The sequence below is a fragment of the Eupeodes corollae genome, chromosome 1, assembly GCF_945859685.1.
Source record: "Eupeodes corollae chromosome 1, idEupCoro1.1, whole genome shotgun sequence".
Classification (NCBI taxonomy): domain Eukaryota; kingdom Metazoa; phylum Arthropoda; class Insecta; order Diptera; family Syrphidae; genus Eupeodes; species Eupeodes corollae.
This window is the reverse complement of record NC_079147.1, coordinates 39,893,187-39,920,059: the sequence shown is the minus strand read 5'-3', so window position 1 is coordinate 39,920,059 and position 26,873 is coordinate 39,893,187. Positions and strand designations below refer to the sequence as shown.

At 36.4% G+C, this 26,873-nt stretch overlaps 1 protein-coding gene across 1 annotated transcript; it reads right to left on the bottom strand.

Moving 5' to 3' along the window:
- Window positions 1–377: 377 nt before the first annotated feature.
- On the bottom strand, window positions 378–25,008 carry LOC129939456 (actin nucleation-promoting factor WASL). Its single transcript, XM_056047512.1, has 7 exons — window positions 24,015–25,008; window positions 3,466–3,693; window positions 3,290–3,389; window positions 2,714–3,228; window positions 2,492–2,644; window positions 2,066–2,245; window positions 378–1,998 (listed from the first exon to the last, which is right to left on the bottom strand). The coding sequence occupies exons 1-7, from the start codon at window positions 24,186–24,188 to the stop codon at window positions 1,732–1,734; spliced, it is 1,617 nt and encodes a 538-aa protein (XP_055903487.1). The 5' UTR covers window positions 24,189–25,008; the 3' UTR covers window positions 378–1,731.
- Window positions 25,009–26,873: the final 1,865 nt, after the last annotated feature.

Sequence of the window (26,873 nt, the reverse complement as noted above, 5' to 3'; positions counted from 1 at the left end):
AAATCCTATATTTTTTGTTGGCATCATAGTAGTTTCTACGACATGTTTCCAGGTTCAGTTTTCTGAAGGATTTAAGGTGTTTAAGAGCATTTTCCCTTGGACATAAAACAAGCTAAATCAAACCAAGGTTTTTTTGGCTCAAACTTAACATTTTGGTTGCTTTGGAGCTCTGCTTGCTTTATAATCTTCAATGGAATCTGTTGGTATTATGATGTACACTTACCCAGATCGCTTTGACAAGCCATGAAGAAAGCTTGTTCTATATCCATGGAGGATTTGATATATTATAGATCTAAAAGAACGTGCATTCAATTTTATCTCGTTTATTCATTCGAATAAATAAACATAATCCAAAGGCATTAAAGGAAATACTAATATTTAGTTATTATACTAGATAATTTATTTCATGTTAATAACTCTTTACATCAATTTTTATACAGGTTAAAGATTAAAAGTAGTTTGTTTTGTTTTTGTTTTTGTTTTTCTTGGAATAAAATAAAGTTAACATGGAAAAAATAACAGTTTTTTTTTGTTTTATTATACATTAAAATCAAAAAATGCCTTTCAACCTTTGGTTGAAGCTCTTCTGAAAAATGCCCTTTTATAGGATAAAATGTTTGTTTTATTTAAAATTAAACGCATTTATTTTTAATAATAGTAATAATAATAATTGTTTCGTCATCAATTTATAACAAACATGCATGCAACAGTTAAAATTATTTCAATCAAATTGTTTTTTTCCTTTTTGTTAATTAATTTCACATTTTTTTAATGTTAGTTTTATTTTTTAATGTAGGTATTATATTATGTTACATTTTATTAACAACAACGATAACGTATTATAATGTTAATGTTTATGTACCTGAATAATATTTTGTTGATTTTTCTTTTGAAAACAAATTATACAAATTTTCTCTGTAAATACATTGACTACATATACATATTATTTTATAATTTGTGTTAAGTTTGTGTTGTTTTTTTCTTTCAGTTTTTAGAGTTAAGATTTAAGTTGTTTCTTTTAAAGTTTTGTTTTTTTTTGTTTATATAAATCTTAAATCTATTAATGGGAATATTAAAATAGTTCATTCTGCAGCCTTTTTAGGGGATCTAGGCACATTAGATGAATATTAGTTTATCAAGGAGTCTTCATTCTTTTCTTAGATTTTCTTTTTTCATTTTCATTTCATTTTTAAGATTTTCTAAAAACATTTCATTACAAATTTAAACCTTTGCATTTGGCACATTGGGGTTGGTTAAGAATAAAATTGAAAATTGAAATTTTTCTGGTTATTTTAGAGAATTTCCTAAAAAGATTTTTTTGTTTTTTTTTTGGAAAGACCATAATCATAAAAGTGCTACAATGATTTGATGGGACATGTATGATATATAATTAACCAAATGGTTCAATTCGAAAACTCACAACTCACCAAAAATCAACTGAATGTTTCACCTAAACCGCGTTATTTCTATTTTATTTTGTTTTTTTTTTACATTTAATTTTTAAAATTTTTTCATAATTAAACCATTTGAGAAAAAAGAGTCTATCTACGGATATGGATATGAAGTGCAAACAACCATGAGTTGGGATATAAGAATACATTTTATAATTTATGTATTTTAATTTATAATAATAATCAATTGAACTATTTTTCCCTAAATATTTAAAAGTGGTCATGATGTGTATTATACAATACATACTTTTTTGTATAATACAGTTTCGTTAAGTTTTTTTTAATCATCCCATTCACCATCGTTCTCTGAGCTTTGATCGCTGTCATCATCGTCAGACAACTGCACATAAGGACCACGTTCTTGTAGAGCTCGTCGAAGGGCGTCGGCTAAAGCATCGGTACCACAACTCTCATCGCTAACTCGGTTCGAGGCCGGAGCTAGTTCTCGACTTTCGACTGGCCTCAATTCAATTCCAGATCGTATTTCTGACAAAAGTTCACTGCGTGAGTCTCCGCTGCCAGTACTTAGTGTAGATGTATCAACTTTCTGTAAACGTTAACAAGTTTAAAAATATTATTTTATTTACTTGTTGATTAGAAAAGACTAATTATACCTTTAATGTTGTTCCCTTTCGAATGCTGTCCATTAGAGCACTCCTCGTATCGTTTACAACTGGCACCGCCGGAGCTGGGGGTTTCAGAGTGTTGGAAGTTACTGATGGTGCATCTGTTGCAGTTGGCATGGGTGGAGGTGGCGGAGCAACAGGTGGTGGTGGTGGAGGAGGTGGAGGAGGCTAAAGAAATAAATAAAACATTTGTATTGCACATTCTAAACATAATTTGATTTCAAAATTGAGTCCTGTGTTTCGTTAAGATTAACTTCTTCGAGAAAGTGTCCGAAACCGAACTTAACAGATCAACAAACTGGCAGAAAACAAAGACTTTACTACCGGCCCAGAAAGTGGACCACTTTCAAGTATGACTCATAGGACTCAATTATTTCAAAAGTCTTTTCAACAATAAACTAAACGGAAACTTACAGCAGCAGGTGCAGTTACGATAGTTTGCACAGGAGGCAGCCTTGAAGGTGGCTGAGGTACTTTTCCTCTAGGTGTTGTAGTGGGCACAGGTGGAGGAGGCTGTCTAGCTGGTGGTGGAGGTGGTGCAGATCTTTGAGATGTTCCATTTTGAGGCTAATCAAACGAGAAAACATTTTATTAAATTTCATATCAACAATAAGGGATTTATTTTATTTAACTTACCAGCTGATTTTGTCTACTCGGTATAGGTGGTGGAGCAGGTTCCGGAGCTTTTGGTTCTTCGACTTTTTCCGCTTCCACTTCGAAAACTTTATTTGTTTGAATGAATTCATAGATAAATTCTCTTGTACCACGATCATTCATATGATTTTCCGAGACACCAGCTTTATTGAGGAAATTCGTCAACTTCTTATCTTCTTCCGTGCCATGCGTATCAAAGCCATTATTAACGTCCCAACCAACATGGCTAATGTGTACAAAGTTAGTTGGATTGCTAATGTCGGATTTTTTGTATTTTGGTTTTTTATCCTTATTGTTCGATAGGAGCGAAAAGCCAGAGGACAAAAATGTGGCCTTGGGTTGTGATGTTGGAATCTTTGCCGTACTGTGGTTGCGCATCTGTACCCGATCATCGGAATTGGAAACATTCGTTGCAGCTGGTTGCAGTTGAAGTTTGTTATTTTTGGCATTGGGCACCGAGGGTGGTGCTGAAGTTAACCTTGATCTTTGGCGTCGTTCTTAAGAAAAAAATAGAATAGTACATAAATTGTTTGAAACTTCTATTTGAAAGAATCTTACCTTGACGTTTTCGGTTGCGTGTCTCCATTGTAGCCTCGACAATTCGATAAAAATTATCACACTCAGTTTCGGACACAAAATTAAGTCCAACATTTCCATCCTTTACACATAATATTAAATATGAAATTTAAATTAGTATTGAATTGTTTTACATGATTGTTTAATGATTATTTTACCTGTCCTTCGAAAGTTAAAAGAAAAGGTCGAGCTTTGTTAAGCTTTAGCGATTCGTATACCTCATGTTCCCATATGAGTTCATTTTTTATCAAACAATAAGCACGGAAAAAGTACGAACGTATGCAACTGTCCTTCACAAAACACACAACTCCTGTGTGCTTTTTCTTCCAATGTGAATGGGCAGATCCTTCGGTTTTGTATATTTGAACAACGGCCGTGCTCATTGACTAAAAACAAATTAAAAACAAATTATTTTATATTCAAATTTTTAACGTTTTTATAAAATTAAATGGAAAGTAAGTTATTATAAATCAAAATCCGTACATTTGGCCAACAAATTATTTAGGTCGAGATGACCTCGATGAAAGGGATTTATAATTTTTAAAGTAAGTGCAGGATAAAAGAGTGGACAATCATTTTATGCAAAATCAGAGGTTAAATGATTTGTATTCGTTTTATTTATAATTTCTCAAGATATTCCAGTCTATTACATATGCGTCACATCCTCTTTGGAATAAACTTTGATAAATATCTGAAGTTCTGACTTGTTTTGACAACTCCAAAATATCATCCACAACAGGTATCCTGGTTATCTCAGTGATTTTTTAAATTTTACTCATTCCCAGGGAGGCTCGAAAATTATTTTACCGTGATTTGCAGACACCATAGAAGAAAGTTAATTTCACGTATATGCAATTCGTTTTTCCAAATGAATGCAAATTCGTTGCATACTCTAGCTTTGGGAAAGTCTCAATTTATTTTCAAGTTGCATTCAGCCAAAGAGACTTGAAAGTAAGGCAAGTTCCTAACATCTGATTGGCCAGCTGCCAAAAAAATGGCTTTCAATTAAGGCAATTTTATTGGAAAGTTGTCTGGAAAGTTAGTCAAGAAAATTCTACCTAACTATCAAGTCAACTCAACTTGTGTCAAAATGACAACTGATCATGTTTTTTTCATTCAAGTGAAAGCTGAGCTTTACTACTCTAGAATTTATTTGTTTTCAGCACAATTGCATTTAATATTTTCTATAAAAGGGTTCCTTGTAAATTTAAAAAAGAAATAAGTAATATTTCTCTACAATACAAAACTTGTTTGTGGAGTGTTTTGTAGACAATAATGTGTTTGTTAGTTTTTGTACTATGAAATTAAAGTAGAGGTTTGTGAAGTAAAGTTCTGAATTTGAAATTCATGACACTTGGAAAACTAACTAATTGCCTTGGTCAAATTTTACGTTCAAAGATGGAAGTTGACTGCAAATTATGTTCCTTATGTTGCCTGTACCTTCCCATTGTCTTTAGTTTGGAAGTTAAGAATGTCAAGGTAGGTATTTAGAAATGGCAGTCCCAAGAAGCCCTCGCGGCGCGGCTTAATAGGTGCTGAAAAGTGCAGTTTTGATAAATAAACTCGTGAGACCTATGCATTGAAAAAAAATATTTTATAAGGGATTAATACATACATACTATATAAATACAACTCAGCGCGTTCCGAAAGGATTTTGGGCCTTTGAATTTCATTTCGGAAGGTTTATCAAGATCATTAAGGAATGCCATTTTGAAAGTTGACATTCTAGAACTGACCAGAGAAATTTACAGAGAAATTAAATTACAATATCCCATTTATGTTGGTCTCCGGAGCTACGGCAATGAGTATTTTGGGTGATACCCAAATTTGCTGCATGCTCTCTTACCGGTCAATATCCGATACATAGTGCAGTGGCCTTAGCTATATCATGCGTAGGTCTGCATAAAAGTTCGATAAACCGGTTCTTAATAAAGGTAGGCATATCTAGCGGGATACAATACATTCCGTAAGACTGTTTCACCTGCGGTTGGATTCTGTCAGAAAAATTAACACAACGCCAACACCAACTCCATCTTTGAACCATCAGTAACGAGAGTTTTATCGAAGTCTTTCGTAATCATACCATTTTCCCTCTGGTAAGAAATGTGACTTTAAGACACTTACCAAAGTTCAAGGCAGAAGTGCAGTAGTCGTTGTTTTTGGCTAAAATATCGGATGGTATCAATTCTGTAATATTATCATACTTATAGTATCTGGAAAATCAACAGTCTGATTCTTAAAGCCTTAGCGCGATGCGCGATACTAAATATTTAATGTGTAGGTCTACTGATAGTTGGTACAGAACAACATGTAATGCATGAAGGGCTATTCTCTTATCCTTCTTTAGTTTGTCTATGTTGAGAAATTGCAGCCCCTAAACGTTTGCTCTAAAACCTATAATTTTGTCTGACTCACTTTTCCACCTTGACAAATCTCAATATGACGCTTTTGACTGAGTTAATACTATGTACTATGAGGTCCACCCACAGTACGCGTTTTCCACACCTAAACATCCACAAAGGAACTTGGAGTTCTCCAGATCAATCTACCGTAAACCAGACACGCTTCCAGCATCATGGATATTTTGAGGAGCTAACATCGACTCGGACCACTACCTCGTTGTAGCCAAGGGAGCACTACGGATTTCCAGACCCAAGGCAAAACAGGGAGATGCTGGGAGAATGTACAACGTCGAACGGCTACAATCGCAAGAGTTAGCCAAATCCTTTTCTGACCGAGTTACAAGTAACCTCTCTCGAAGTTCTTTGCCACCAACACAATGTATCGAAAACCAGTGGCAAAATTGCCAAGATGCAATCAGAGAAGCCGCATCTGATGTGCTGGATATCAAGAAACCACCAACAAGGAACCCATGGTTTAGTGAGGAATGTTGGGAGGCAAATGCAGCCAAACAACAGGCACGCAAAGCGGCGCTGCATAAAAGGACGAGAGCTGCTCATGAGCTCTGAGCAGAAGAGGCGAGAGGAACGCTGACTTATCCGAAAGAAAAAGAGAGGGCATGAGAAGCGTACGGTCGAAGATGTTGAGAGTTTTAAAAGCAGGAATGAAGTTCGAAAGCTTTATGAACAGGTGAAACGAAATTCACAGGTACATAAACCTAGAACCAAAGGCTGCAAAGACGAAAGTGGAAACATCATAGTGGAACCGCAGTGAATGCTGAGGATATGGAAGGACCACTTCTGTAAACTGTATAACGGGGAAGACGAACCGAATTCCGCTGTCTGGCAGGATGATCCATTCAACATAGACGACGAAAGCCAAGAATCCCGTCCTCCCGACTTAGTAGACGAAGTAAAGATTGGCATATCTAAGCTGAAGTCTAACAAAGCCGCTAGAGCAGATGGCTTGAATGCCAAACTCTTTAAAGCAGCTGGAGATGAGTTGGTTAGGAGCATGCACCAACTTATCTGTAAGATATGGTATAAATTAAGCATGCCCGATGAATGGAACCTCAGTATTGTGTTCCCGATCCTGAAAAAAGGAGCCCCTCTAAACTGCACCAATTATAGACGAATCAGTCTACTTAACATCGCCTATAAAATCTTCTCTGCCGTAAAAAATGCGTTTAACGGTTAATGAGGGCAAAACGTCACCATCGACAGACGTAACTTTTTAAGTAGTCAAGGACTTCGTCTACCTAGGCTCCGCTGTAAACGCAGAAAACAACACCAGCGCTGAGATCAAACGAATAATTACTCTTGCCTAAAGCTGTTTCTTTGGACTAAGAAAGCAATTTAGTGGTAAAGTCCTCTATCGAGGGACCAAAGTGTCGCTATATAAGACCCTCATCATCCCCGTCCTGCTATACGGCGCAAAAGCATGGACCATGACAAAAGCGGATGAAAGCACCTTGGGTCGCTTCGAGAGAAAAGTTCTTCGTGTGATCTACGGTCCCCTATGCATCGAAGTGGAGTGGAGGAGAAGACGGAACGACGAGCTGTACGGGCTGTACAGCGACGTAGACTTAGCCAGAAGGGAAATGTCCACCGACTAAGATGGCCGGGTCAAGTAGAGCGCATGGAAATCAATGCTCCTGTCCGGAAAGTCTTTAAATCCACACTCACAGGACAGCGCTTGGAGCGCGAAACTGGAGACATCTAAATAGGGACCGAGCTAGATGGAGAAGTTTGTTTGCCTTGGTTCACACAGGACTGTAGCGCCACCTTAAGTATGTTAGTAAGAAAGCAATGTTTGAATTGGAGTTAACGTCAGAAATTTTATCTTAAGTTTTGAGGTCTTCTACACAATAGGATGGACTGGGTTGTCTTTGGCAGTTGTTTCATCAATAAGTTTCTGAAGATATCTTCTGAAATTGCGTGAGAAACAAGTTCTTTTATCTGTATAATAAGCTGAGATGACCGTCTTCAAAGAGTGATGCAGCTTAGAAGGCTGTGCAGCCTCTTTTGTACTGTAGTCGTGTCTTCAAACCTTTATATTTTTCCCTGGCAGGAGAACTCACTCTTCTGTTAGCACATCTGCTGATGTTGTGGTTTCTTGTGATGTATTTTAACTATATGTATACATATTCTGTGTAATAAGAAGTTAACTCCTTGAATTCATAGTTCAATTGGTGGACTGTTGAATCAAACTAAAATACCACTAATTCCTTTGCCTGGATGACTAAAAGCAACGTACCAGGGGATTGTGTCTCAAGCAAAGGCCTTAATGAATCGAGAGCCTAATAAAATAAAATACTAATCTTTGTGCCTAAGTACTGACTTCAATTATTTGACAGTTAAAAGTGCGGATTCTAAAGACATAACTAAATTCTTTATGAAGATGACAGATGATGACATTTTTTATCTTGTGCTTTTGAATTTCCCGCTCAAGTTTGAACCACAAGTTGAAATAGAGGTCCAGTGACTTTTCGAGCGGTTGCAAGACAAAAGAGCAGTCTTGAATCAGACAAGCTATTTCTCTTCCCGACATACGCTTAGGTACATACATATTCTTAGTACATATACTTACAAAAACATAACGTGACCTTTACCGTGTTTGATTGTTCTACACAAATTCTTGGATTGGAGCTCTAGTATTTGGCTACTTCTAAACGTATTCTTTGTTATTCTATCCCGGCCGGTAAAACTTATCATTGTTTTTACAAAAAAATATATATTGTTGTTTTGAGAAATTGAGTACATCAATTAAACTCGTAGACAATAGCACTTCCAGACGTAGACAAAAGCACGTCCAGACGACATTATTGGTTTGAAGTTAAGTAAATTTTTAGTCTCTTTTTGACAAGTTGCGGAAAATTCCTATCAAATTAAGGCAATCTCTCCTTTATTAGTTCAAGTGGGAGCATCTTCCCAGCAAGTGTACAAGGTAAATGTTAGCATTCTCCCCAACCACGACCTGGAAAATAGAGCCCTACTCAATCACTTTTACTTTCGAAATGATATGACACAATGGCGAACTGAGAACCGCGGTTTCATGCGGTTCAATGACGACTCCTTTGGAAATGCCATAATCGCCGAGCAAACGGGAGCAAGTCCCTTGTTAGTGACGAAGGTTGAGCTTCAGCTCATCTTCAATTCAATAAAAACAAAAAGTTAGCAGGTGTCGATGGTATATACAACGTTGTACTAAGACATTTACCGATGGATGCAATCGATATTTATACCACACTTTTCAATCATGCATATTATTCAGATAAGTCTTCTTCCGAGCATCAGCAAAATTTTCGAGAAGATCATCAATAGGGCTCTGACTAAGTGGGCTGCGAAAAAAAAATAATTCCGGATAAATAGTTCGGGTTTAAGGCGGGTCATGACACAATTCATGCTGCGTCTAAACTCGTTTCTGATATCCAATGGAATGAATCAAAACAACAATGCACAGGTGCTATTTTGGTTGATTTGGAAAAGGCATCTGATACCGTGTGGTAAGTTATTAGGTTATTAGAATTCACTTGCAGCGTGATTTCGACAAGATTCACCGATATTGCGACGACTGGAAACTGAAAATAAATGTCCAGAAGTCGGAGACAATTCTGTTCCGGACTCCGTTGGCTAGGGCCACGAGGGATACGTGCAAGAATTGGTGCAAGATGGTCATCGTTGATCTTCATGGGCAGCGATCAACGAGCAAAAGTGTAGTGAAGTATTTCGGTATCTGTCATTGGGAGGATGACATCGTGTCGATAGGTTTCGACACAACCATCTTTACTGACGGCTCAAAGATGGAGTGCAGAGTTGGTTCTGGAATCTTTTCTGAGTCCCTAAATGTAGCTAAATCCTTTAGGTTTCCTGACTTTGCTAGCGTTTTTCAGGCTGAACTGCTGGCAATAAGGAGACATGTAAGATACTTAAACAAAGCCCAAACCAAAACTGAAATGCGGCTATCTTTACAGACAGTCAGGCAGCTGTCAAAGCCATTAACTTGGCCACATCCTCATCTAAATTGGTCCAGCAATGTCGTGATGAGCTTGCGAGCCTGAATATTAACCTCGGTGTCACCCTGATCTGGGTTCCGGGCCATAGTGGTATCGTGGGAAATGAACGGGCTGACGAGCTAGCCAGGCAAGGATCGGCCCTTCATAGCTCACTTGCGGAAATGGTTAACATTCCTCTTGGCGCTATGAAGGGTAAAATCTTTTCTATCTACCAAACTGAATCAAACCGAAGGTGGAGCAATTTACCCAACTACATTATATCTGGGAAGATATGGTTCACCTATAATAAAACCCGTACAAACGATCTTCTATGCAGGTCAAGGCAAGACATAGCCAGGATTGTTACGGTTTGTGCCGGACATTGGCCTATAAGAGTTCATGCAGAGAAGTTGGGTATCGCTTACAACACTTTTTGCCATAGCTGTAGTGACCAAAGAGAAAGTGAAACGATAATCCACTTCCTCTGCAAATGTCCTGCTTTGGCTAGAATGAAATACATTGGAAAAGCATTCTTTCACGAACTTGATGAGCTATCTGAGACAAAGATTAGAGACCTAATCTTTTTTCTCAATGCGACAAAATGGGTCTAACATAATCGCTATGTAGCTTCTCTATCAATCTATCCATTTCAATCAAAGGTCAAACGAGTTTTTGGGATCAAAACGGCGCACTACAGCGCTAATTGGATCTCAGGCTAGGTTGACTTGAAATCGCCATTTCTACCTACCTACCTACCTACCTACCTACCTCGGTATCTGGTTAGATCAGCATTTATATTTCGACAGACATATAAATGCTGCTTTGACCAGGGCTAGAAGAGCCTTCCCTTTGACGAAACGGCTGTCTTACAGCAGTCGGCTTGACCCCAGAGTGAAGGTAATTTGCTACATGGACCTCATACGGCCAATGATTGTTTATGGTTGTCTTGTGTGGTTCAACGTTACCCCTTCCCAGATGGAGTAGTTGCGGGTGTTCGAGCGGCAGTGTTTGCGACGCTGTACAGGCTTGTATCGAAGAGCCGAATCTTCTTAAGTGCATAGTACGGCTAAAGAACGAATCTCTATACTTGACAGTACGACCGAAGATGGGCTCGAGGGTATATTGATGAGCATTCCTAGAAGCGCGAGTATTACGGTTAAACTGTTTAAGGGGAGGAATGCAGCTGGCTATTTCTCTAGAGCATAAACCATTAAAATAACGGTAAAACAGGGTGAGACAAGAAACATTTGGACGATGTTCAAGTGACGTAAATGATCTTATGATGGTAATATCACCAATCAATCTAAATGCTCTACGTTCAATACTATCCAAGAGGCTTAAGTAAGTTGCAGGAGCACCAGCCCAGATATGGGAGTTATACTCAAGCTTTGGACGTATATAAGACTTGTAAATAACAGCCAGATCAGAGGGGGAGAAAAACTTCTTGCATCGCCTTAGAAAACCCAAACATCTTACGGCATTTTTGGCGACATCGCGTATGTGATCGTTCCACAAAAGGTGGTTGGTGATACACATACCAAGAATATCCAGATGTTCAGTTTCCTCGATGCAAGTGCCATTTATGGATAATGGCAGGGGGGTATATTTCGCTTTAACGATACAAGACAGCATTGCGTTTTCGAAGCATTAAATTCCACGCGGTTTCTTATTCCCCATTGTACAATGCTGTTTAGGTCGGAATTTAATGAGCTTATTATATTTTGTCGTTGCAGTTCCACATCCGAAGAAGAGGCGTGTGAATCTGAAAACGAATATGAAAAGCTAAGAGTACTATCGTCAGCGAAACAATGTATTGGATTAGATGTTGCAGGCAGGAGATCATTAATAAAAATGAGAAAGAGTGTTGGAAATAGAACAGAGCCCTGGGGCACACCAGCATTTATTTTGTGGTTTTCAGACTTGAATCCATCCAATACAACTTATATTGAACGATTCGAAAGGTAATTACTAATCCAATGAAGGAGGGATTCATGCAAACCGAAAGCACGCATTTTCGATAAGATAGCCTGATGCCAAACCCTATCAAATGCTTTTGAAATATCTAGTGCAATAATCTTACTTTCTCCAAAGCTATGTAAAGATTTGTTCCACTGTTCGGTGAGATGAACCATGAGATCACCAGTGGACCTATTGCTACGAAAGCCATACTGTCGGTCATTAAGAAGCTTCCGTTCTTCAAGATATTTCTTGAGCTGATAATTAATCAGCGTTTCCATGACCTTGGAAAGAAGGGACGTAAGTGCAATCGGTTGATAATTAGACGGTGAGGAAGATTCGCCTTTTTTGGGAATAGGCTGGACAAATGCGGTTTTCCATCCGCTCGGAACGAGACCTGAGGAGTAGGACAGATGAAAAGGCTTACACAGTGGTTTTGCCAGCGATGAAGAACACCTCTTTAGAACAATAGCGGGGATACCATCCGGACCAGCAGATTTGTGTATGTTAAGATCTTTTAGGACCCTCGCTACAGTACGAGTGCGAAAAAAGATTTGCCCCATAGAATCATTAACTCGCTCAAGTACAGGCGGAGTCATAACACTCACTGGCAGAGTTGAATTGGCGGCGAACTGCCTAGCAAAGAGATTTGCTTTCTCTTAAGAGCTAACAAATGGAGTGTCATTCACAACGAGCGTAGGAACCGAGGAAGAGGAAGAATTCCTCATATTTTTTACAATTGACCAAAAATTTTTACTGCCTTTGGGACATTGCAGTATTTTTTGCCGTAATTGTTGGTCATGTAAAAATTTGGTCCGTCGAATATGGGCGTTGCAGGCCTTCCTGGCTTGCTTGAACTTATTCCGGTTTTCCTCAGTTGGATTGGCTTTAAAACAACGGAAACTTACCTTCTTAACCCTAATAACCTCTTTACAGCTCGCATCGAACCATGCGTTTTCCTTAGGTCTGATGCTTTTAACCCTATTCGGTATAAAAGTTCTCATTCCCAGGAGAATCAAACTTGTGATCATATCAGCGCTGGCGTCAACGTCACTATCGAGGAAGCATAGTGACCAGTTAAAGATCCTGAAGTAATTGTTGAGACCGTCCCAGTTGGCTTTCTCGTATTGCCAAACGGTTCTCATAGGAGCTCTTTCTTTAACTGGAGAGTTTTTACACGAGAAATTTGCTGATATGACACAATGGTCAGATGTGCCTAGAGGAGATAGAACACTAATAGTGTACTTACTAGGATCAGAGGTAAGAAACAAGTCAAGAGTGTTTTCTGCTCGACCTACCACGTCCGATATTCGAGTGGGCTCGTTGACCAGCTGAGTTAGGTGGTTTAACTCAGCGAAGATCTCAGCACACACTCCTTCTGGTGTTGACTGGCCCGAATGTTGAAGCCATGAAGAATTGTGTACATTAAAATCGCCCGTAACAACGATTTCAGTGCGAGGATAGGACGAAACAATTCTTTGGATGGAATCAGACAAAGCATCAAATTCACGAGAATTTGATACTCTGTCTAGATTTGGGCTTCGATAAAGGAAGCAATAGTGAATGATTTGCTTGTTCACGGAAAATTTAAACCACATAAAATTGAAAAAAGAATTGCTGCAGAGACCATATTGTGGCAAAAATTGATAAGCAACATCATTCCAAATGTATATTACGTATATTACCATGGTGAGAAAAGAATAATGGCACCAAGTTATACCCTTGAATAAAGAATTCAGTGGGATCGGAATCCTCACCCACTTGGGTTTACTTAGTGCCAAAACAGCTGGCCTGTTTAAAGCAGTATGGGAGTACACAGAAAGAAAATTCGATCTAAGCCCACGAATATTACAATAATCTACCCTGAAATTTCCAGCCATTGCAAATAAAAGAAACACAAAAACCAAACCAGACGAAGACTATAAGAAAAATATTACCGAGTTGAACCACAGAATGCTATTCGATGCTTGACCGGCTTCATTCCACCAGAGGCATTCCTCTTTTTAGATAGATGCGGCCTGATACAGGATAGATTGGGAGTTCCACAAATCTACCATGTCAGACGACGAACCGTGGATATGCGACTCCAGTACAATCCGGACGTAATGGCACAAGGCGGAGTAGAGCTCCTTCGGTTCAGTAAGGCTGTGCTAACTGATAGTGTGAAGCGAGAGAACAAGTTTTGGTGGCTTCAATGGGGTTATAAGCCTTGTCCGGCTTGCATACTTGTTTTATAGTTTAGTTTTAAGTAAAATACGTATGGTGGCACAAAAAAAATAATTATAAAAAATAATAATACAAAAAAAAACATGGAATAAGAAAAAACAAAACAACAATTGAATAACTTTGTTAAGAAAGTGTTATCTGTAAACAATGAAGCTCTTAGCACTTTCTGTACTAATGACTGCATTTGACTGTATATGAAGTCCCTACGTCGCGTCGTCTGAAGCTGCCTACTGACAGAATTTTCTTAAAAGCTGGAATTGAAACCTGTTATTAGTTATAAACAAAATAAATTATCCTAAGTGTATAATCCTATTCAAATTTTTATCAAAAATCAGTTCACAATAACTATAATTCTGTATTTTAATATTATAAATTAGATTCACTCGTTTGTAATTAATTAACGTCGCAAATTTACCATTCATTTCACGCAAAACTCAAATAAGTGTGCGAATGATTATGACAAACCCTAACTCATATTATATTATCTATCTACTATACCTAGAAGATATTTGTAAATTCCAACAATAGCAGCGCACCTTTTTCAGCAAGAATATTAATAATTTCAAATAAAAATAATTACTTATCATTATATTTTTAGAAATTTATTCTGTAACTAATGAATGACTTATCATGTTTTTGAGGTTCTTGATAAGATATAACTTAGATGAGTGCTTATCGAATTTTATTTTGTATTTTAAATGAAAGGTTATTTTATTTTGCATTCATCATTTATGTAGGCCTATTATGTAGGAATTAGAAGAATAAAAATAAATGCTCTTATGGTTGATGGAGCGGAGCTATGCACACATAAAGGTCGTCTGCCAAATCTATTCTCGGGGCTATTGGTGCACTTTATCCGCATTTTGCTGCAAGCATATTGCTCTTGCTCGTTGTATATAACCTAATTTGTTGTTGCGTCAACTTCAACGTAAAAAAAACATACAAAATAGGTACACAAAAATACTCCTTTTAAGATAAGTAGAGGAAAAATAACTTTGTTGATCAATATAAAAGCTGGCACAAGTAGAATCATATTTTTATATATATTTCAAAAAGTTTCATGGTCATCATGATGAGGATATTGTCATACTCACATGTCCATCAATGATGTACAGTTTTATTATGTACCACACTACATTAGAGTACTTTTATCCTTATTTTATTACTTTAAACGTGTTTTTTTCTTTTAAAGGTTTCTGCTTGTAGTTAATCTTGAAAGTACAATGTCTTTAGAATTTAAGAGATTGTATCAAACTTTCAAACAAGCGAACGTTAAAATACTGTTAAATCTGCTGATACAGTTTTTTTTGTGGGTAAATATCTAACCTACATAATATTTATTAACACAAGAACAAATTGATTTTTTAAATTGCAGCAAAAGCGTGAAATAAAAATAGATACCCAAGAAAGCGATTACAGAGAAAATCTTTTATGTTGTTTCAAAAATAAACATAAAATTTGCAATCTTTTTTATACTTTTGATGCTAATATTTGCAAACAAATTAAAATTGTTTCTTCTTGAACTTAATGGCTGCCTTCAATCTCAGACAGAAAGAGTATCCGGATACCTTTTTGTTAGTGTTTTACGTGTAAAATAACAGCTGATCAAAAACAGCTCAGATGTCAAAAAAGGAATCCAAGAATTTCTGGGATATGTATGTAGGTATCTGATAGAACAGCTGATCCAACACATGGTCGAATATCAAGAAACTTAAAAATTGATTTCAGCTTTTTGTATTTGTTGGTATGCAAAACGATAAAAAAGCTAGTTGAAGTTGTATTTGAGGATGTTCTCTACATAATAGTTTATATTTATAACCCACATCACAATCAAAAATACTCCATTACCAAGATCGGAATCTCAGACTGACATTTCGGTTTGCTTACAAGCTAAGTACACACTTAATGTGAGAAAGTGTGCGTGAAATGATGCAAAAACCAAACACATTCTCACTTTTATGAGCCTTGCACATGAGAGCGAACAACGAATGAACGAATGGACGAACAAACGTGATTTTACACATTTCAAACAGTCAATTTGAAACAAAAACACAATTAAATTATAAGAAACCAATTGACACTTATGTTAGGATAATAAAATTTGCATTTTGTTCTCTAAAACAAGACAATTTTGTAAAAACAATTTGTTAGCAACGAATTGCAATGTGGTTGCTACGAACTGTCAAACTCTATTCGCGTTCCACAATCCACACTGCAACGAATAAATTGTTCGCGCTCAACTTAACCTCAAAATTATTTCTCTCTTATTTTGTTTGTTGAAAAGGGTAATTATAAATTGACAGTTCGTCGCTGTCTGCGAATAGAAACAAAGCTCATGTGAAAGAAAGGTCAAAATATGCGAACATCCACAGTCTTAGTCTTAAATTGGAAGATTTGTATAGCTTTTTAATTTCAATCCAAATAAATGTTGTTAATGTATATAAAATAAGATTGAACAAATACATGTTTAACAATTTATTAGTGCTTATTACATATTTGCTAACGCAATATGAGCTGCAACTGGTTAAGTATAATTGGAAATGGACAAAAGTGTAACACAATACTTTGTAAAACGACAAAACAGACAAATTTTTCAGGTTTAGTTGGCTCAGAGCATTTTTTTGGCTACGTTAGAAGTTCAGGTAAAAAACAATAGGCGGATGCCTCCTTATTTATTTGTACAGACAATGCTACGAGAAGCATACTTGTGAAGTTCCATTGCCAACTTTAGCTAGTTTAGATTCCTCAATTAAATTAGTATTTTCATCATTTAAGCAGTTCGATAATTGCAAGGCCAAATTTTAGTTTTGTTTGTTGCAGGAATATTCCTGAAAATTTCTTTTTGAGGGACTATGTTTAAAAATAAATTGCTTTGTGTAAAGCATTTTTAATATATACGTAACTCATTAATTTTGTTATTATTAGCAGCACTTTTATTAAACATACCCTTAAAACAATAATAAGGTAACTTGAACTTTGGTAACTAAACATTTTTACGGAATGAATGGAAATTATATTTTGCGTTAAACTGTGGAAATTCACTAAAAAAGACTTCTTTACGTCAACAATCAAAAACAACGATTTGGAGAGCTATTCAGCGAATCCAAACTTGTATTGGTCTAAAATAAATCGTGCGTGTGCACTCTTATTGGCGTGACTTACGGAAGGAAACGAAATATTTCTATAGGCGACATTTCAGAAGCGGCTCGGTAATGATATGGGGTGCTTTCTCATCCAAGAGTTGTCTAGAAATGCAATTCATTTCATCGAAAATGAATAGAGGAGATTATATTCAAGTTCTTCGACTCAGTTTGGTACCTTTTTTGGCAGATAACCATGAGAGATATTGGATTTTGCAGCAGGATAATGCCCGAATCCATACCAGCAGAAAAGCAATTTATTGGTTATAAATACTATTGATGTAATGAATTGGCCCGCATGCTCTCATGAGTTCTTGTCATTAGAATATATGCGGAAGGAAAGACATATAAGACGGTATCAGAGCAAAAACTTGAAATTTAGGCTTCAAACTTATTTTATCTTATAAGAAATATTGTTTTAAACATTCTGAAAAATGTTGAGAAAAAATAAAAACCTAAAATAAAAAAAAATTAATAAAAGTTGGTAAAAATAGATTTTCGACTCAAATATCTTTTCAAAACTTTGAGATAATAGGTTAGGTAAGGTTATAGTGGCTGTCCAAGATGGAAACGGACATACTTAGGCCAGTTTAATGGCCCGTTGTGATACCACATGAATCTTGAGGCTTCCTCCTAAGCTCAATGGAACCAGTTTGAGTCCCTTACGAAACGTGAGAGGCTCATTATACCGATATGATTTAGATCGTTAAAGAAGAATTCTCCTATGTAATTCTTGCGTTTTCGAGCTAGAGAAGGGCATGTGCAGAGAAGATGAAGAACTGTTTCTTCCTCTTCCTCATCCATTCAGCTTCTGCAAAAGTAATTTGAGAATACGCCTAGTTTTGTGGCGTGCTTTCCTATTAGACAGTGCCCGGTAATGACACCTTTTATCGAGCTTATATCAGAGTACACCACCAACCCCTTCTTTTGTTTTTGACCCATCTGTGTAAAAATGGATTGACTCATCCTCCAAGAATGTCCTATCCTCCCAAAAAGATCTGGTAGGTATAGAAATCTGGAAGTTTCTGTCGAATTGTAGTTGGGGGATGGTGTAGTCTGTGTGCTTTGGAATTGATTCTCAGTACCTTAGAATAACGGAGTGGCCAATGTTGTTGTTAGTCCACTGCGACGAAGCTTTGAGGCGAATAGCAGAGCTTGCAGCTATTTGTTTACTAAATATGTCAAGAGGTGTAAGGTAGAGCAAGGTGTCCAGTGCCGCAGACGGGGTCGTGCGAAGCGATCCGCTTATACATAGGCAGGCTGAACGTTGAACTTTATTTAACTTATCCCTGTTTATACCTTTCTCTAAAGCAGTCCACCATACTGCAACACCGTACGTTAAAATCGGTCTGATTACCGATGTGTATAGCCAATGCGTGATTCTGGGTTGTAAACCCCATTTATTACCAATAGCTGTTTTGCAAGAAAAGAGAACTACAGTAGCTTTTTTGACTCTTTCCTGTACGTTGCGTTTTCAATTTAGTTTTTTGTCTAAGACAAGACCCAGGTATTTAGCCTCGTCAGAGAATTTTAATTGGATTCCTTTAATATAGGGAGGGTTGACAAATGGAATTTTGTATCTCCTCGAAAATAAGACCAGATCGGTTTTGTGTGGGTTAACACCCAGTCCACACCGATCAGCCCAAAGTATTAGTCTGTCTAAGGCATTTTGTAAGAGTTCTTTTAGGATATTAAGATGCTTTCTTGAAACTGCTATAGCAACGTCGTCCTTATAAGCTATCACTCTGAAACCCTCCGCATCTAGACTAGTTAGGATTTCATTCACCACTAGGTTCCAGAAGAGAGGGGATAGAACACCACCTTGCGGTGTCCCTCTACTAACGAATCGTCTGCAAGAAGAGTTGCCCAGTTTTGAGTTAATTATTCTGCTAGTAAGCATTAAATGAATTAATTGCCGAAGCGAACTCTCTACATTTAGAGATGTCAGTGCAGAAGTGATTGCAGATGTGTCCACGTTGTTAAAGGCACCTTCGATGACAAGGAAAGCAACCAAAGTGAACTCTTTATGATGGAGGGAATATTCGATGGTGCGTACTAAAGTGTGTAACGCTGTTTCCACCGATTTACCTTTACAGTAGGCATGTTGAGACGAAGACAGAAGTCTTGTATCGATACGTGCCCTTAAATGGATATCAATCAATCTTTCCAAGGTCTTAAGAAGGAATGATGATAGACTTAAATGTCATAGATCTTTAGGACTGACTTGCGAGCATTTACCTGCTTTAGGTAAAAAAACAACTTTAACTTCTCTCCATGCCGAGGAAACATGGACCAGGTAAAGACAGCTGGTAAAAATTGCCTTAAGGATTGGTGCAATTGTATCAGAAGTCTTTTGTGATCAGACCTTGTGGATATGTTGTATTTGAACTTGAACGTATATAATTGTTCTAAGTTTCGGTAAGAAAACTACCAGGAAAGTGAGTGTCCAATAGTAAGTTCAGCGATTCATTACTTGAATTTGTCTAGGAGCCGTCTGCATTTTTCAAGCAGCTTGGCATAGCTGGACTAGTTGAAAGTATTTTCCGTAACCTAGAGGCTTCAGAAGTTTCTTCTATCGTGCCACAGAAGGATCGCCAAGAAGATCGCTTGGATTTTCTTAGTGCCTTCTTGTAGATTCTTTGTAGGAATCCCAATGAGAGGCTAGTCTTGCGGCTTTGGCTCGGTTGAAAAGTTTGAGATAATAGCTTCTAACTAATTTTTTCTTATAAGAAATATTGTTTTCAACATTGGGACAAATTTTGAGAAAAATCGAATTGACAGTTTTTTTTTACAAAAAATAAAACACTAAAAAAAAATACTAAAATCAGTTATCAGTGTGGGTCGCATCCCAGCCTTTTTTTTAAATTGTTTATAAATGACACAAAAATTCACTATTTTTAAAATGGGTTATAACTATGAACCCCGCTGTATATCAACATATAGGTATTGTCACTTCATAATAGTCCTCGTGTCTGTTAGGATAGTTTTCTGTTGACCTTAAATCTATTAAAACCTGAGATTTCGCAAGTAAATTTTTAATCGTATAGAATTCCAATTGAGCTAAGAGGAAATTTGACATAGATTACAGATTAAGGTTTTCTCTTGTTTATTCAACTGTTACGCACCTAGCAATTCATCATCGTCCGACGAATCAGTTGAACTATCTATTAAATGTTTTATCTAACAACAATTTTGACTTCGAAGCTGTTGTTTTTATTTTTTGACAGCTATCTTAATACTGCCAACAAGGTATCTAAAAATCCACGATACCCTATTCAACACGAGATTGAACAGCCAATGCTACGAAAAATATTCAAGTACATACCTATCTTATGATTTCGATATATACATATTTAAGCGCTTACTGTATTAAGCCTAATTAGCAAATGAGCTGACAATTTCCACTCTCTTCACAAAAAACATATTCACGTTTTGAAAGTGATAAATACAAATGTTTAGTCAGTTTAACTTTTAGACTACGTAATAATCTGTAATAAACGTAATGTCCTAAGTTCTGCTACAAATGTGTCAAAGTGTAAATTTATTTTGAGTATGCAAACACTAGCTATATTATTTATTATTATTTTTATTTAAATAATAAACATATATGTACATACACTGCCGGACATAAGGTAAGAAGCAGACATTTTCGAGAATATGAGAAAAAAAAACAACTATGGTAATTGAGGGACTATTTTGTTAACAACAAAATATAAAATTTGGGTATACGAGAGATTTTGTAGTACCCGTGGCATGATGGTTAGTGCGTTGGACTGTCATGCCAGAGGTCTTGGGTTCGATCCCTGCCTATACCATCTAAAGTCTTTTCACGGGTACTGCCTCTTGCGAGGAATTGACAAATTCTCCAAGAGTAACTCTTGTCATGAAAAAGTGCTTGCTCAAATTAGCCGTTCGGAATTGGCATATAAACTGTAGGTCCCCTCCATTCCTGACAACATTACTCGCACACAGGAATGGTTGAGAGATGTAAGTCACTAGGCCCTGGTTCTTCATGGACTGTTGCGCCACCCAATTTATTTATTTTTATTTTTTTATACGAGAGATTTATCTTATTGAACTTTTATGACAAATTGTCAAAAATATGCAAAAATAAATCGGCTACTTAAATTAGAAGCATTGAATAAATCAACGTTGTTTTGTATTATATCTTTAATGTTTTGCTTTAGCCCGACGAAAAAAAATCGAAGTGATCATTGTGTCAGCAATTATTTAAAAAACCATCCTCTTAATCAAAAAATTATAAAAAAATACTTCTTTTGTCTGAAGACTTCGCGAAGTATCCTTAGAACAACGTCAAATTCAGCTTCATCGGCAGCTAAAACTAGGGAAAGAAGTACTATGCTGCTTGCATTAAGCATTGGAAACCAGTGGCAACATTACCTTGCAGCCATCAGAGATGCCGCCTCTGAAGTGCTAGGTTTCACACGGCTACAACAGCGAAACCCCTGGTTTGACGACGAATGCCGGCAAGCGAATTCCGCTGTAAGGGACCTTCAGGTGAGGAAAGTCCAATATCGACCAAATATTCACAGTACGGCAGGTGTTGGAAATAAACACAGAAACTTCAAATCGATACCCACCATCTCTTTATCCATTTTAAAGCCGCTTATGACAGCATCCATAGGGAAGAGATCGACAGAGCAATTTTTAGTTTTAGCATCCCTAGAAATTTTTCTGAAGAGTAATTCTTTATCGCTGGCGTATGTTTTTCCAACTTTCTTACTCTACGAGTCATTTTGGGAGCATATGAATAACAGTATTTGTCTAGCTGTCCCTAAAAACGGGGAATCCTTCTCTCCCCTTAACTATCGTCCACTTGCAGTCACGTACCTTTTTTCCAATACCATGATTAATTATCAGCTTAAGAAATATCTCAAAGAACGAAAGCTTCTTAATGACCGTCAGTATGACTTTCGAAGCATTGGGTTCACCGATGATTTAATGGTGTGTCTAAACTTTTGGTATTGACGAAGCTTTCGTCATGGGAATAGAAACTACTTTACTAACCATTCAATATAAGTTGTATCGAATGGGTTAAAGTCTGATATCATAAAATAAATGCTGCTGCTCCGTTTTGTCTCCGATTCTCTTCCTCATAAATTTATCAACCATCTTTTGTCAATCACTTCTTATTAAACAGTCAAATAGATCGGTGGAATGAGGTCCAGAAAAGAACGTGGTTCTCGAACAAATAATTTATTTATTTATTGAGCTCGTTAAACAAACTAACGTTAGAACTCAAGACTAATATTACATTTATTCTTAGATTTATAGATTTACAACACTTTAAAAAATTTGCAAAAAAAGCTAAACAGAAGTATTCAAAAAATGTACTTTAAATGTTTTACTTTTAAAATCATCGCTTGCGGAATATACCAAAAAGTAATGCTTGCTGTAAACTGAAATCTATTGGTTGAGGGGACTGTTTTTACCATAGTTTGATCTGCTTATACTTAAACGGCTATAAATAAAGTTTAATTGTTCCAAAATTGATATTCGTCTGTTTAGTCCAAATCAACTTTGGAAGATTGAAATCTCCTAAGACTAGTAGCTCGTCTTGTGGCTCAATTTGATCGTTTATTTTGTCTATGCAATTAATTAAGTTTTCATAAACGTTGTTAGGAGAGCTTGGAGGTATATATGTATGTAGCGATAATGTATAGCAGTCCTGTCTTAGTTTTAACTTTTATGCAAATCATTTCTACATCAGATTGATGAAAGTCGTCAACCAAAGTGCATATCAAGCAAACCTTAACGGCAAGCAAAAGTCTACCTCCTACAGAGCCGATTTCATTTAAGCAGGGTCTATCACGTCTGTACACTTGATAATTCGAATAGAAGAGTTCCGTATCCAAGAATGTATTGTTTAGCCAAGTTTCAGTCTAAATGATTATATCCTGTGGTAGAATGGTTATATTTTTGTAGACCTTATGATTAGTCCGTTGACATTTTGATAATAGATTAGAACTTTTTGAAACTGCTTCTTTGATGTTCCAAATTAAACTAATATAATTGTGTAATACAATTTTATTAAGGTGTATGGCAATGCGGGACGAATTTAATTCTAATATTCTAGTCTTTAGATATTTGAGTTAAATAACCAGTTGCGTACTGAAAATAGAAGTATTTAAATCAAAATTTGGACTATTTTCTTTCTGAGACCTAGCGGTTTAATGTAGAAATATTTTTTGTCCTGAGTCCCGATATTTAGCCACTACAACTTGACCAGAACCGGATTCAGACACTGCCTCTGGTCATTCTCCTATTTGTTATTATCTTTACCTAATATCTACCCTTTTTCTAGATTTTAGGCTACTGGTCAAATCAAGGTATGTTTGTCTGGCGACCGTTAACGTGATCAGTTTGTGACAATATTTCGATCTTAAACATTCCTACGTGTTTTAGTATGCAAATCAGTTCAAATAAAAATGTGGCTTTCGCGTTCGCTCACCCAACTGTAATGTTTTTATGTTAAAGTCTTAATTTAGCCTTTGGTCTTATCATACGTGAAAAATAACTCAAAAAATTGTTCAGCCTCCAAAAGCAAACAACAAATATGCACATACCTACATATCTTTATACATATATACATATATACATATTTTGATATCAAAACAATCATTTACTGTCAACAGATTTATGTATATTTACGAATTATTACTGTTTTTTTTTTGTCGATTTGTAAAATGTACAACTTATGGACAAACTAAAATGAAAAACGCCAGAAGCAAGCAAGACATCTCCGTAAATCGCTTTCTTTTCTTTTGTCCATTTTTGCATTTGAACAGCAAAAAAGCTAAAAAAAAATAGAAAGTTTCTTCTCACATAACTTTGCCAATTCCTTGTTGTTTTCCCTTTCGTTCCAGCATATTGATTTATGTGTGTAGTATGTTCAAATTTGAAATTGACTTGAACATGACCAACCTTAATGTATGAATATAAATATCCTTGAATTTAGATTAGAACTCACCTGACATCTTCGTCCCAGAAGTCCAAAGACGGTCTCGTTTTCGCTCGTCGTCAATAGATCACTGCTACTGTTTATTTTCTGGCGTTCGACTCCACCTCCAACGCCGCCACCACCACCGCCTCCTTCGCTTCCAGCAGCGCTTGATGACATTTGCTGTTTCATTGTTTTATTCATTTATTTATTTAATTCAATGTTATTTATAAATAATATACAAGACAGAGAATGACTGCAGATATGTGAATTAATTTAATTTGGTGTGAGCTCCCATTGGGGAGGCTTAAAACACAACAAAAGGACAAGTACAACACGACGACTACGACGACGACAACGACAAAACAAAACGAATAAGAAATAAATAACAAAAGCACCTCCAGCCCCAGTTATGCACAATCGCGTGAGTCACTCACAGCTTGACGCTCGTTGTCAGACCCACGACGATGTGGGGGTCAGGTTTTTTATGTTTTTCTTTTGCTTTTATTTTATTTTGTTCCAGCGAACAAAAATTAGCAGATTTTATGGATTTTACATTTATAGGTACTTGCAGCTTACTTGATTTTCCTTTTTCTATTTGTTTTTCTAATTCTTTTAGTAAGTTTCTCAATGCAAATGTTTATTGGTTTTAATTAGATCAATATTTAAAATGAAGTTAATAAAAATGTCACACATAACACACAAGTTTTTTATTTTTTATTATTTTGAAATCGAAGAAAACAGGAAACAGAATAAACGAATATGGAAAAGCAACCCTTCTGGTTTTGGTGAATAATTAAAATCAATTTAGCGATTTATCTAATCGCACTTTGCGGGCAAATATTATCTTATCTGAATAATGTTATCGATAGCAATTGAGACATAAACACTTTTTCAGGTGAATATTTATGGGAAACTGAGAAAAACATTTGGTATTTTTCACTTTTTTCACTTTTGCACAATTAATTGTCGTTCGTAGTTCGTATGAATGAGTGAAAGTCAGTTTTGAGTTTGGCAACGAATGACATGACAGCCTTTATTTTTGTGTGTCGTTTTTATACCAATAGTTTTATACTCATGAGAAATGTCAAATCAAGGCGATTGGTATAAAAAGTATGTTTGCTTTGGAAATTTTGTTGGGTATGTTTGTTTGGTGCGGTTGAATAAGTGGCGAAGCGAACTGAAGATACAAATTCAAAGTATTTATGATTTGTGACTAAAATGTACTATATTTTAAAAATCGATAACGTTATGAATTGTAACAACATGATATCCTCATTGTTGAAGTGCATTTTGTGTAGGTATTTGTATTTGTATTGTATGCATTTCAAAAATCGCTTACAAGCAAAGACATGAGTCTTATGTTGCAAGCCTTTACATTTATTTCAGAATTTGAATAAGAATTATGTTTATACCTAAGAATTCTATTTACATATTTATAAAAAGAAAAGGAAATTTAACATCAATTATAATACGAATAGTTGAAAAGTAAAAATTTAAAACTACTTACGCTTCTTATTCTTCCCATAGCGATGGGCAGAGAGTTCCAAAGGCGTACAATATGAATACAAAATTGACGCCCAGTATTTAGAAAATTGTATCGGAGTAATATTAAAGCAAATGACCTTGTGAAATGAGGAAAATTCAGCTTACCGTATAGATAATCAGGTTGTTGTGCTTAGATGATTTGATGCAGGTTACTCAGAGAGCGAAAGTTTATTAAGCTGCCTATGCTACAATCTGAAATCCGTACTGCAAAAATGGACATGTGATCATATCGACGTAGATTATAAATGTAGCGGGCAACAGTCTAGTTTACAAAAAATTTCACACCCATACACCACATTTGGTAGTATAAGGCCATTAGCTAGTAGCAGTTTAGTTTTGATCGGGATGAAATTTCGAGTGACTTAAAGAAGGCGGAGACTTCCAAAGACTTTAACAACGGCATAATTAATGTGGTCATTCCAAGTGAGAGTGCGATTGAATACAGCTCCTAGGTTTCTAGCAGTGCTAACATATTCAATGGACGAAACCAAGTTTCAACAGGTTTAAACTCGATAGGATAAATTTTTTGTGATAGATGGGCAGGGATGTTGATTTAACAGGGTTAAGGCGGAGATTGTTCTTTTTTGACCCCTGTGAAATGCGGAGCAGATCCTCGTTCATTAAAGCTACTGCTTCCTATTTAGCCCCAAAAGGTCGACTTATCAGGAGTTGCACATCGTCAGCATAAATACGAATTAAACAATGCTTAGCAACTTGTGGTAACTCGACTCAAACATTGAGAAATGTGGACGAGTATCCATTGGCCACCACGCATTGTTGCCTTTCGCTGAGATACGCAAAAACACGCTTACAGGACTCTAAAGAAACCCCAAAGTTAATTCGCAGCTTTTTACAAAGAATTGAGTGGTTAACAGTATCAAAAGCCTTTGAAAGCAATGTAACATGATAACTGTCCATTTCCATTCTTATTTCATCAGTTACAAGAAGTACGGCGGATTTGCAGCTGCGCGTAGGTCAAAAACCAGACTGACAGGTAATTAACAGGTTGTTTTAGATATTTTAGGATCTGCCCCAAAATAGTTTTTTCAAACACCTTCGAAAGAAACGGAAGAATGGCAATCGGCCGTAATTCTGTAGCAGTACCTGTTTGCTTTTTTGGTGTGGGAATAATCTTAGGCCTCTTCCATTCTAAAGGAAGCTCGGAAGTAGTCATTATGCTGTTAAATATGTAGGTAATATAGAGCAGTATGTATGGAAGCAGTAATCTCAAGAACTTAGGGTCCATTTGGTCCAGGCCAGTGGCATTAGATTTAATCGACATTATTGAATCTACAATGTCTTACTCTTGTCTTCTTATAAAACTCAGAGAGCTGTTGATAG

Coding starts and splice junctions, on each gene's coding strand:
- LOC129939456 (XM_056047512.1), bottom strand. CDS start 24,188: ATGAATAAAACAATGAAACAGCAAATGTCATCAAGCGCTGCTGGAAGC. Junction 2,645..2,713: donor CGAGTAGACAAAATCAGCTG/GTAAGTTAAATA, acceptor TCGTTTGATTAG/CCTCAAAATGGAACATCTCA. Junction 1,999..2,065: donor GAAAGGGAACAACATTAAAG/GTATAATTAGTC, acceptor TAACGTTTACAG/AAAGTTGATACATCTACACT.